The following is a 14,317-nucleotide window of genomic DNA, read 5'->3' on the forward strand; positions in this document are numbered from 1 at the left end:
AATGGATTCACGTTGTTTCTCTATCTATATAATAACCTCTTTGGAATTTTTAATAATTATTAAAGTCGAATTTCAATCGATGGGTGAATTTTTCCTTATATAGTACAAAACAAAGTCTATTACAGCAATCTGTCCCTATGTATGCTTAGATCTTTAAAATTACGCAATGGATTTTGATGCGGTTTGTTTTAATAGATCGAGAGATTCCAGATACATATTTTTGTATATAATACATAGACACTATAATAAAGAATCACTTATAATATTAGAATTTTCTAATAGTCGTAAATAGTCAAATTCTGTAGTATATGTAGTATCTGTATTGCACCGGTGCGAAGCCGGGGCGCGTCGCTAGTGTATAAATAAAAGTCATATGTTATTCGTCATGTTATGTAAGACATCAGTGTGCCGTGAAAGAATTTACGCGTGAGTAACATCTCTTGCGGTTGAGATTATAAATAAATTTTACAAAATACATATTTCAGGCTATCGCGTCGTAAAAGTTCAATACTCTCATACAGTCATATGTAAACAAACGTGTCGGTAATCCCAAATCATGATTCGTGTATATCACGTGAAATCTTTAAACAAATTGCTTTACGACGTTTGAGTAATTGTTTATTTATTTTATATTCTAAATCGCTTGAAATACGTTCAAAAACGTCTCGTGTAAATAAAGTGATATTCATAAGACGATAATATTATTGGCAATGACAAAAGTGTAAACTGAAATAAAAAATATTTTTTAAACAAGTTTTCAGGTAAAGTTGCCTTTTTTAATAAAGTGATTTTATAACACTTAGTTGTGATGTTAAATGAAACTGTTCAAAAAGTTGGATCTTTACTTAGAAAAGGAGGCTAATTGATCAATTTATTTTAAAAACTTACTTTATTAGAATAATACTATTATGAATTGAAAAATTCATATATTGAGTCAGTTTTAGCTAAACGTAGACTAATAATTTTACCAAAACAAACGGTCATTGCAACGTCAATTAAATTTTGAACTAAAACATCTCCTTTGGCAAAAATAACATAATACTGGTATTAACACATTCAGCGAAGACTTATAAAATAGTATCCCACTTATATGTATTTTTTCTCAGATAGTAACGACGGATGCTTATTTTTTTATAACAGATAAATAAAAACAAAATAATCCAACAAGATAATCTTTTCGTATATACGTTTATAAAAAGTGTCCTTCATAATTTTCAAACAAGAATTAAAAACATATCCTTATTTATATCTCTGTATGAAGCTTTAAGATACAAGAACACTCGTAGATATATTAGTGGAGCTAATTGTTTTATTTCGATGTCAGACTTGACTTTTACCGACATTATGCGTCATTCTTTCTTGAATCATTCTCAAAATCTGTGAATTATTATTTAGTGGTAAAATGGAGCAATCTTACAATTAGATCGGGGTTGATCTATTTCATGCGCATTAAATAAAGTTTATTTTGGACTAAACATAAAATATTTTTATGTAGCCACAAAGTGGAAATTCCAGTGCTTTATTAATTAAAGCCGCGTCTGCTTATTATATTAGAATTTTTAGCTAAGAACATTAATTACTTTAGTCCAATGAGTCTCATTAGCGACTTATTTTCTATCAACGATAATGAAATGAAAAAATTAAATAATTTCATTTAGCCTCGTGGAAAATTAACCTCATTGCAAAATACACATTGCCAATATATTTTTTCAAATACTAGATAATATGTGTCTATATTTTTTTATACTAATTTTTAGCTTTTCGGTAATTACCAAAATGATAAGTATTTATAATTCGTTCATTTGTTATCAAATATAAAACATTATCATATACTACTATTTGCTTTATACTAAGTAGATACTATCCTGAGTAGTGATTGCTTTTTATAAACAATTTTCTCTTACTTCTAATATATTTACCAGAAAATTAAACATAAATGGAAATACAGGAAAAAGTTGACCAAAGTCAATGTAAGTTCTTCTCAAGAAATGATTTACTAAACAAACGAAACAGAATGAACTTATAAACTCGAGAATCCGATTATATGAGTGCTGGAACTTTATCCAATCAAAAAATATTTTCTTTAATTTGAGGTTTTTCACAATTTGAGATAGACGTATATGGATAGACGATTTGACGACTTCCCATTAGAGAAATGAATTTAATACAATAATACAAACATATAATTATATTAATATAAATTTAAGCGTTAACTAACTTAATCGTACTAATAAATACAGCACACGTACAACTATAGAGAAAGTTTTTAATAAAATTATAGAACTTGTTATTCAATCAATTTCAGAATTAAGCAAATACTTACAGGGCGGATTGCTTGCGACGAACGTCTTAATAAATTGTATATTTTTTTTCTCGAATTTGTTTACAAAAGTAATTTGCTATCCTTTTTCTCGTCTCGCGGTTCATCTAAGATTTAATAAACCTTCATTAAAGAAACACCCGCCGAGGATTTTCATTTTCCTCCTATTATAAATCAACAGTGAAAAGTTATTTGAAAATTTTGTAATACAAGATGTTATGTTTGATTTAAGTAATAATAGTAAAACGTAAATATAGATGTTGTGTTCTTATTTATTATTTTATTTTACTTTAAATGAAGAACGAAATCGAAATAATTCAATAATCCGTATATATAATAGACGTAAATAAATAACAGATACGTTATCAGATCCACGTGGGTTATAACATTTATTTTAATATTAAAAAGCAATGAAAATCATTGCTTAAGTTAAACATTTTATAACAAATAATTTTAACAATCTAAACAAAATTTAAAATATATACATACGAACTCTTTGGATACTTATATTTTTTGTAAAGCTTTAGATAGGACACTAAAATGTTTTAAAAATTAAACGTAGGTGAAAAATTAAATTGGATGAATGAAGAAAGAAGTACCTATCACGTAAACTCAATATAGTTTTTATCCTGAAGCATGACCAACGCCATTTTCTCACTTTGTGCAAACTAGAGTACTCATGTACCTGCATATTGTATTTATGAAACCTCGAAAAGAACGAATGAATTGAATTATGACCGAATGCAGCGAGGTATAGCGTGATCAGCCCTAAAATAAATACTGAATGAATTCGGTAATTATGTTCAGTTGGATAAATAAAAAGATGAAAAAATACAACACGTAATAAAAAGATAATAAGTAAAAAAAAAAACATGTAATCATCATCATTCAAAAGAGAGGGTTTCCGTGAAAGGATTAGTGTCATATTACAATTAAATGAAGATTAATTCTTAAATAATTAAAAGTCCGTGCAGTAAAGGTGAAAAAACCTTCATTAAAAGTATAACACCTCGCCTTATTGCCACCGCTGGTGACAGGGTTTATGTTTTGTCCATAATTATTATTTTTTGAGATAAAAACTCTTTTGTACTTAATTATTATCCTTGTTAATTTTAATATACTCTATAATTAATGTCAATAAGTTGCTTGCAAAGGTATATACGAGTATGGTCGGAGTTGTTTGATAAATGAAAAATCCTCAGGGGTTTAAGCTTTATGTGTGTTCCATTAACTTTGAGTTCCCTTTAATGTATACTTTGATTTCATTCGTGACATACGATTAACGGAAATGTCGAAAAAATACGTCAATACGAACACGACATATTGACGTCTGTGTTTTTGATCAAAGCAACTCAAAAATTTGTTTCATAGTTTCCGTTATATTTTTGTAGCTACATATAACCCTCGTTTTTATAAATATGCTGGAACGAATCAAAAGTACATACCTACATATTACCACTATCACATTTATTTAGCACGATTTACTTTGGTTCAAATGGGCAATATGAGTTAAATATACTCGTACATATAACTGAGACGGTCAGATAGGCTGCGTTTTTGATCAGAGTGACTCAAAAATGTTGTTCCATAGTCTCCGATATATTTTTGGAGCTACATATAACCCTCATTTTTATAAATGCGGTGAAAGGAATCGAAAGTACTATATACTTACATTGACGTACCACCATCACATTAATATTTATTACTATCTGGTTAAAACACGGACATCTTAATCGATGATTGGGGGTTCCAAGCCAGGCAAGCACCACTGAATATTCATTTGCTTAATTTGTGTTTATAATTAATCTCTTGCTCGGCGCTGAAGGAAAACATCGTGAGGAAACCTGCATGTGTCTAATTTCATAGTAAATCTGCCACACGTGTATTCCACCAACAGCGTGGAATATGTTCCAAAACCTTCTCAAAGGGAGAGAAGGCTTTAGCCCAACAATGGGAAATTTACAGGCAGTTCTTGTTGTTAAGCTACATTGCTTATTATTTATTTTTGTTCCCAGGAGTGTCCCACAGTCGGTCATATGTTTTGTTCCGCTTGGGTCGGCGAGTTTCGGCTCCCGTACGACAATTCGCCGAATCAGGACGATCTGACAGCCTCGGTTCGAGTCCAGGAACCCTCGACGTGTTCGGCGCGCCCGCGATCAGTCAGGGCGCTGGCAGAACTGAAGCGGAATTCTTTGTAGACGGGAATCATTCACGGGTAAGTATTTCTCGTATTACCAAGACTTACTATCATAGACCAAGAAACACTTTCGTTAACAGAATTTTCTTTAACAACTAGCCGTATGCCGATTTCCATGTTATGTTATGCTATACATGTAATGTAAAAAAATACAAATTTCCACACAAATTTTATCATCCCCAAATCTTTTTGTCATCAGAAACTAATCTTTATAATTAATATTCCGACTTTTACTCACACTGAATAATGACGAACTTCAAAAGAAACATATCCAATTTCTCTGTCACGGAGGACGAATTTTCACAAACGCTATTTTTAACTCATAAGAATAATACAAGCACAGCTTAAATACAAATATTTCATTTTTCTAATTCTTAAATATGACGATTGTCCATATAAGATTTTATCCCCAAATGGCTTCTTAAGGGACGATACTTCATGAATGTCTTAACTTAGTAACTAAAACTTAAATACTCGTTTTCATATTTCTAACAGAGTGAACGAAAAGGAAATGAATTTTTAATTTCTTCGATTAGCTCAACTCAACTCAAATTGCTTTATTCAATATAGTAGTATAACACTTAATTATTGATGGTCAATTGAAACAGTCCGGAAAAAAAATACATAAATATACAATACCTGAGAAGAACCGGCGAAAGGCGGCCAAATTTAAAAAATATATTAAGGAACGCTTATGTGCAAAAGGTTATTATACAATTAATGAGTTTATGATCGATAGCACACCTTGGGAATGAAACGATCGCCTCCTGGCTATTTCATCTCATATTAAATTGTTTATTTATATAATACATAAGACAAAAAAAAAACCCGCTGAGTTTCTTTCGCCGGTTCTTCTCAGGTCAGGGTATTTTCTTTCCGAACCGGTGGTAGTGTTTCAATTGACCATCAATAAGAAAGTGTAATGCTTCTATATTGAATAAAGTTATTTGAGTTTGAGTTTGAGTTTGAAAGAAGCTCAGCGATTAGTGTTACATTACCATAAGGGATGCCAAAAATTTCATACATTTCCACGCTCCTGCTTATTCTTTCATTGTATGTGGACCAGTCATTTCAAAAATATTATCAAGTAGTAAAATACCATATTATTGTTGAGGAAAATAGTCTGTGTCAATGTTCAAATATGAAGCTGAACAGATTTATTTATTTCTATATTTTTTGTCCTATTTGTTTAGATTTTTTTAGCTTAGTAATCTCTTTGTTAAAAGAGATTTTCTATCAGTCAATGCGTTATGCGTTGGTTGGATATTTGAATTCGAATAAACTTTTTACTCGAACCAAATGCGTACATTTTTCGCCTTTCATTTTCAACTTTTATACATGTTTTATTTTTAAATTTTAGCAGATACAAATTGATGAATATATTTTTACTAACATTTTTGTTTATTGCTAAATAACAGTTTGTAAATACTATGTCCAGGGATATCTAAATCCTCTTCTTAATAGAAATTATCAAAAATTAGCACAATAATATCCAACAGGAATACCACCAAATTTACCAGGATTTGAGCCAACAATCTTCCGCTCAGGTTCACGTGACCTTCTTACTAAGTTATTTGAGTTTTTCGATGATTGTATTATTTAAATGTTTAGCTCAAATATACTTAATGAAGCTGACCTATTTAGCTATCTAAACTTAAGACCTCGGGCTATACGTAAGATATTTTGTGCTATGTTAAACTGTTTATAAGTAATTGTACAAAATACTTTGAATTGTATGTTTTTAACGATTTCAATATTCAAAGTGAGACGTCACACTTCCAGATAAATTAACACACAATTATTAAAAAAAAAACACAAGTTTATACGATAGCGAGTTTCCGCGAAACGATTGCAATAAACAGACAACAATGAGAGAGCACCGACAATTTCACAATCAAATTGGCGATACGTAAAGCAAGCGTTTCGGTCCCCTCGAAAATATCGTATTTCAACACTAATTAATGCCCGAGAGCAAACAACAATTACGATACGTCAGACGCGAACAAATAAAAAACCGTAGACAATTCAAATCGAGCCGTAATAAAAGGGGAATTAATCGTAGCTACAGCGGCCATTTTATTGTCAGTTGAGACTAATTTCGGTTGTTTACCGCTTTACAGCGGAGTTTTTATGTGGGTTCATTTATCAGACGCACTATTAGGAGGTCAAGAGGTCGAACGATAGGTCAACATTTGAAGTCTTGTAGGATATATCGTTTGAAGTACGCACGATTAAATTGTTTAATCTTCGATTTATGTAGCGTCTATTAAGCGTTATGTCTAAATTGAAACGTTTTAAAACACTTTGTTTGATTCTGAAACTAAAATATACGTCCAATAACTGTTATCTATGTAATATTGCTATCAATGACATTTAGGTTTCAATTTTAACGATAACTTATAAAAATAATTAAATAAAGAAACTAATATTAATTATTTTGTTAAATTATGTTCTACTAAATTTGATTACAAAACATGAAAGAAAAATGTTTTTATAATGTGAGCGATATACTTTATTATAACTACAGATAATACGGTACAATGAACTATATCCCTTGGGCATTACAAATAACTTTATTTTATACAAACTAGGTACATACACATTACAATACAATTCATACACATTATTTTTAATGTAATACTTTTAAGGAATTGACTTTTACAATCAAATAAAAGGTTCAAAAGTAATACAGTACTTGTATTTTTTGTTGGTAGTGTAATTTTTATTTGAGTTATTTGCCACCACTTTGTAAGTTATTTGCTGGGAAATGTCAATACTTTGAATTATCGAAAGGCGCGAGCCATAATAATTACAGGCACAAAGGACAGCTCATTAGTTCCGTTGGGTGGTGACTGGTGTATACAGGCAACCTTTTGATATGGTATTAATGTAAGGTACAAAATAAAGAATAAAAATAGGATAAACGCGTTGTATTAAATTTGATTACTTATCATGAAAAAAAATGTTTATATAATTACAGCTATACACTTAATAGATAATAATAATAAGTCCAGATTCATATTGAAAATTTAACAAATATACGCGGTCATGATTTGTACAGTTACTGTGTTTGATTTATATTTGTGTTAATAATTAATATGTAGATAATAATACTAAATTATTATATAATTAAAATAAAGTCAGTAATAATATTAAGTTTTAATTTTACACTATAGAGGACTAAATGCTTTAATTTTCTATACTCATAGGTATCAGTAATGGCACGAATGGTTCCGTCTCCGGATTGGTTCATCGGAGTAGACAGCTTTGATCTCTGCGTCGACGGCAACTGGATAGACAGCATCACTATAGAGGTAATTGTATACGGTTACTTGGATGAAACTTATATCAATAACGTCAAGATTGTTTTGAGCTGGGATTATATTAGCTGAGTAACTGTTTACGGATACATGGACGAATGTCAAACACGAGTAATTAAAAATTCAAAAACTTTAATTGGAATTTTTAGACAAATAATTTTGATTTAAAAAAATACAAAGCCTTACCTTATATAAATATTTATCATTGTGAATCTTATCCGTGTTTGAGGTTATGCCCAAACTTCATTAATTAATTATCAGATATTGATTTGAGTAGGTACCACCTCGTCTAAGCATGTACCACCCATCTACCGCCAAACAACAGTACCATTGTGTTTTGGTTTGAATTATGAGTGCAACAATGTAACAAGTATAAGAGTCGTGACATCTTAATTATCAATGTTGACGTAGGAAGAATGTAAGAAATGGTTTATGGTGTGCATATAATTAAAAACAAAAGTTTCGCTTTGATAACTTACAAATAGCCAAATAAACTTCTGAAAAGTATATTTTACATCACAATCAAACAATAATATGATATATTTGTATATATTTATCCTTAAATATTGCTAAGTTACAAGGCAAGTTACTAAATTAATTAATTAATGTTTTCCGTTAAGACAAATGCTTTTGATTTTGTATCGTGAACATTAATAAGTCTAAGCAATTGAACACATTTATAAAGAAGCGGTTGCTTGCTAATTTTGTCGGATTTTACTCTGATTAATAACATTAAAATTAATTAAATAAAATCAGAAGTATATCTCTATTGAATACGAATAGAAAATGCAATCATAAATAACGTATATATACATAGTAAAATTACTCGACAAAGAAAATATTTCACTTACAAATATATATATATATATATATATATATATATATATATATATATATATATATATATATACTTACTATTATATCAGAAATAAGAATAAAGTAAAGTAGTAAAGTGAAGTAACAGCCTGTAAATTTCCCACTGCTGGGCCAATGGCCTCCTCTCGCATTAAGGAGAGGGCTTGGAACATATTCCACCACGCTGTTCCAATGCGGGTTGGTGGAATGCACATGTGGCAGAATTTCAATGAAATTAGACACATGCAGGTTTCCTCACGATATTTCCTTCACCGCCGAGCACGAGATGAATTATAAACACAAATTAAGCACATATTTATAGTGGTGCTTGCCTGGGTTTGAACCCGAAATCATCGATTAATATGCACGTGTTCTAGCCACTGGGCCATCTCGGCTCTCTAAAAGAATGTGATATGTATGAGTAATGTGTAAGAATGTGACATGACATTAAATGTAAGTCAATTTTCTAGGTGGATCCATTAGACGCTGGTACCGATAATGGTTTTACATTCACGGCACCCAACTGGCCGACAGCACCGCAGGGGGTAGCGTATCGCATCACATCCAAATACCCCTCACATCCCGCTGGTTCGTTCTTCTACCCACATCTCAGAAGGCTGCCTCCGATCGCCACATTTCAATTCATAAAGGTATTATGTCGCTTTTGATATTTATAAGTTGATAAGTTGTAATTCTTATTATATTAATTTAAATCATATAATTTTCGGTGTTCGTCTATAATTCTATACTAATATATAAATGTGAAAGTAATTATGTATGTCTGTCTGTTGGTCTTTTACTACCAAAACCATTGAAGCAAATTTGAACTCCAATTCTAAGCTATTTTTTTGCCAAACCTCCAAAAAAGGGAGCGAATGATGATAACTTATTATAATCTGACATATGAAAATAAAAATCTTAATAATTTTACGGTTTTTTCATGATTTATTAATAACATTTATCAAACTTCTACCTAGCTCCGCGAATACGAACTCTCGGAAGTATTTCACCGAGACAGCGACGATCGACGTTACGATGTGCTCCAGCTCGACAAACTCAGCCACAACAGCATTGACGTGCTCGACGGGAACAGGGCCCTCTCCATCGCTGAGGAAGTAGAACGGGCTGAGGCACCCAGGATTTACTCAGACGGATCTCTTACTACACCCGATAACGCTTATTCCTACTATTCAATGTGAGCAACTAGTTATCCTAGACTTATTATTCTCCCTTCTTCTTTTTCGTATGCTTCATTACTGAAGGTCGTGCTTGTCCTGAAATGTTTTTACCGATAAATCGACTAGCTTCCTCCACACCACTCTGTTCTGTTCTATTCTCAGGGCAGTCGGAATATTGAGTCCGACTTGAGATTTATTATTACTATTTTTTAAATTCTTATTTCATTTTGAATTTAGTAATCATACATGATTATTGTCAATATTGTATTACTGTTTTATCTAGATTAAAATTAACTGTGACTTTCAGAAATAGGTATATCATGTGAAGCGTTTCTATGTTCGTCTTATATTTCGATCTTAACTTCCATTCTTCATATGGATATTTTAATAAATTCTGATCATTCAATCAGTACAAACAACACAGCGAGTACAACCGAAGAGCCTCGATCAGCGAACGAGTTGCCAACGTCAGGACCGACAGCCAGCGAGCGGTCAGCTCTGAGAAGTCTCGCGCGACGATACCGCGCGAGGAGACGCCGCAAGCTGCGCGCAGACAACACGGACCCAGCCGAGCGTAGGAAGCGGAAAAGAGCGAGTAAGTTTCTTTATAAATTTAATATTCCATTTTCAAAAATCAGATGTAAGGTACAAATACAAAATAAAATAAAAAAAAAGAAATGCAAACTTCAATAATAGTAACGTCCAGTAAAATCAAAATGACTTAAGTGACCATGTTAAGTTAATCATGACCAACACTCCTTGTCATCGTCCGTACAATACAATCAATGACTAGCAAATGTCAGGTTACTTCTGAGTTAGTTTTCGTCGTGTAGTTAATGACAATGCATGAAAACTCCTTACAGTATGTATTTTAAAAGTAGAATGTCAACTTAGAAATAAAACACAACAGTGGATTATAAATCAGTACTTCTTTAATATAAATAAGTTTAAGCATATTTATATATTATTCATCAACGAATAGTTCAAATTCGTGATTTTTCTGTAAAATTCCATTAGCATGCAGTGAATAACTATAGAATTTGCATAACGTATTTTTTTTTTTCATCCAATAGAGCTTCTAGACTGCCGCGTATCGGATTGGGGTGAATGGAGTCCCTGCAGAAATGATGGCGGTTGTGTTGGATCGGCATTACGAACACGAAGGATCTTACGTCGCCAACGACCTGGTGGCAAACCCTGCCCTCCTACAGCACAATCTCGGTGGTGTGCCACCAACTGTACGACGCCAGTACCCCACGACGACTGGCGAAATAACCTGACGTAATCCACATTTAAAACGAAATTATTCCATTTTTGAAATTATCTTTGTCTCATTTTAACGACCAGTATTTTGAACACTATTTACTTCTTTAATTTCCTTTCGTTGGCATCTGTCCGTCCGTCCAATAAAATTGATTTTGATTCCAAACGTAACTGACATTTATATCTTTTTAATGTAAATTCGTGGTGTGTAAAAATATTGGATAAAATTTCTGTATAAAATAATTTATTAAGAGACGACTGTCCGTGTTCGGTGATGGTAGACTTTGATTGTTTGCCGCTGTACCTAATAACTGCTTTTTCTTTTTTATTTCTCTATTGGTTTCGTCAATTATCATTAGGGATAAACTTAAGTACTGAGATGGGATTTAGAAGTGTTCTAATTTTAAATTTAAGTTACCCGATGTCTTTCAGATTTATTTCTTATTTATATTGTTTTAAATAAATGAAACGTTCATTTGATTGCGACTATTAAACATTTTTCTGAAGTAATATCATCCACGCACTAAGCTAAATCATACTGACTAATACTGACCGCACACAGCAATCGCTAGCGATTGTCTTGGATATACAAACACTTAAGATATTTTGAATAATTTTGTTAGATGATTATTTCATTAACTAGGTACTAAGTATTTGATAGCTACGTAGATATACGAAGACTTTAAAGCCACCTCATCTGCCTTCTCCGTGTAAACTGTCGCGTTTCCTGAGCGACATAGAAATGTTGTAACATTATCAATAGTCTGCGTGTGGTTAGTCAATTAGTAGTGTACTCGTTTCATCACTAAAATATACATATCGCTTAAGTATTCAAGTTTGTGACAGTAATTCAATAAATAATAGAATTGTTTTAGGAAATAAAAACTCCAAAGATGCAGCTTTTATTTTTAATACTCGTAAGTGTAAAAATTATATGAATAAGTCTGTATTTAGAGATTAAGGTTGAATTAACGTTCGATAACTTTTTTTTTGTTACGATTATTACTTTTTTTATTTATTTTATTATTATCATAAAATTCAATAATATTGTTTTTTCAGGATTAGTATGCATGTTTTCATTACGTATTAATTATATTTAAATATAGAATTACGATATAATTGTTTAGACATTCTTTAACTTAATTAAAAAATAATAAATGGTAAATGGTTTAATAGCTTTATAATATAACAAAAAAATGTTTTTGCTTCGATATGCCAAAGAATGACTAGGCTTAATTTCGAAACCCAGATATACTCAATTCAATTGCAAAGAATCTCAAAACTCAATTAAAAATAAATGTTGTAGTTATATATATGTTAACGATTCGTACACATATTATAAATCTTTTTTTATATTCAAATTGGTGAAAAAAACAGAAAGGAACTTTACAATCTTAAGTAATACATTATAACAACCAAAGAACGCACCCATATTGATTTTACAATAAATACACAAACTTAAAAATGTTATTTTTTTTCTCAAATTGAACAGTTTCCTTAAATATACTGGAAACTATTTTGTGACGTCTAAGCAGTTTGTGAAATACCGTTGTCAAAAGACAGTTTGTCTTCAATCTGAATTGTCATTGGTTGATGGTAACTTATGTCGTAATAAACAACCAATAATCGTTCAAATAAAAGGTTAAATAGTAGATCTGACCAATGATTCACAAACTGGAAATTCACAAAATTCCCAAATTATTTTCCTAAAATCATGGCGAATTTAGCCAATGTTTTTCAATAATTTTTCGTCAAATTCCGAGAACCTTTAACGTTTGGGAAAATTGTATAATTTAAGTAGCAACAAGAGATCACTATAAATAAAGTTTTATCTCGAAATAGTAATAAAGTTTAATAAAAAAAACTGGCATTGTAAAATAGATACAAAAATTGTTAACCTTAGCGTAATGATTACTGAGTATGTGTATTTTTTACAATGTAAATTATTCTGATTTCAATAATAAAACATAATGACGATATTGGCGTTTCATTTATTATTTTAGTTCAAAGATTACAAGGTATCCCATACCATCGTAATACGTATCCAACAACCGGACAACAATATACTTATTATGGTTGTGTTACGTTTTGAAGTGTGAGTCAGTGTAATGAAAATTATTCAGGGTGCTTTAATTATTTATTTATTTCCTTTCTTATTTCATTTTGGGACTTTTCTCCTACAAAAGTACGTCAGTCCCAAGCTCAAGATGTTATTTATTTGTTACCAGATTTTTTTCTATTTTTTATTGAATTAATTTTTGTTCTATAATTTCTTTTAACAGTACTAGTGTGATATGCATATAACTAAATAAAATCTCTACGTTATATATTTAATAAAATATTTAACTTTTTACACATGCGGTAGTTTCATAAAAACACTCGCAATTACCTTCTGTGTTGCACAGCATCATTAACCACTTTCATTAGCAGCACGGGGTTCCAGCGTGCCTCTAAAGCCCACTTCAAGTTCTTAATTCGCTATTCAAAACGTAACACAATTTTGACGCTGTGTTACAGTTGGAAAGTGCCTCTAGAATCCTACATTTATTTAACATCGTGACCTATTACGAATTGGGTCGGGTTACATTTAAGTGACACAGCTTTTTGTGTGAACTGAATTACTGTGTAACATGATTGTAGAGGTGTTTTTTAAACTGTGAAACAAGGTCATATTATGTATTAATGTGTGTGATTATTTTCACACGCATACATAAATAATATGACCTTGTTTAACAGTTCAATAACACCCCCATTGGACTTACTAAGTCGTTTTTTTTTTACAAAATTAATATGGTCTTAAATAAATTCGAAAGGAAAATTGAAAGACATTAACATTGTTTTATTTGGTCTTGTTAGTTAATGTGTCCAATCGGACTGCAGTAATATATCATGCATAGCTGGCTAGTCCTTTATTAGTCGTGGCTGCAATCAATCACGACATTCACAATTGCGTCACAAATATTTTAATTCACAAATATTAATGGGCATTGCACGTCAGTAATTATAGCGCTAAATTTATATTATTTTTCAAAACCTAAAATACAACAAGTGCATAAACTTTTGGTCGCACTTGAGGAAATTATAACTAAATTAAAGGGAACATACGTATAATTCAAGTAAGCGAGCTAAATTATTAGTCTAGCTATTGTAATCTCTAGGTGTGCTACAAGATAATCCGTCTATA

The 14,317-nt window shown here is 31.1% G+C and overlaps 1 protein-coding gene across 1 annotated transcript in view; it reads left to right on the forward strand.

Moving 5' to 3' along the window:
• Nucleotides 1-13,110, forward strand: part of LOC124543766 (spondin-2) — a 65,359-nt gene extending 52,249 nt beyond the window's left edge. Inside the window, exons 3-8 of the mRNA XM_047122064.1 lie at nt 4,336-4,535; nt 7,727-7,831; nt 9,163-9,342; nt 9,670-9,887; nt 10,281-10,465; nt 10,944-13,110. Coding sequence (XP_046978020.1) covers nt 4,336-4,535; nt 7,727-7,831; nt 9,163-9,342; nt 9,670-9,887; nt 10,281-10,465; nt 10,944-11,155 — 1,100 coding nt within the window. The 3' untranslated portion in view covers nt 11,156-13,110. The remainder of the gene's footprint in view (nt 1-4,335; nt 4,536-7,726; nt 7,832-9,162; nt 9,343-9,669; nt 9,888-10,280; nt 10,466-10,943) is intronic.
• Nucleotides 13,111-14,317: the final 1,207 nt, after the last annotated feature.

This window comes from Vanessa cardui, chromosome 3, assembly GCF_905220365.1.
Source record: "Vanessa cardui chromosome 3, ilVanCard2.1, whole genome shotgun sequence".
NCBI classification, from domain to species: Eukaryota; Metazoa; Arthropoda; class Insecta; order Lepidoptera; family Nymphalidae; genus Vanessa; species Vanessa cardui.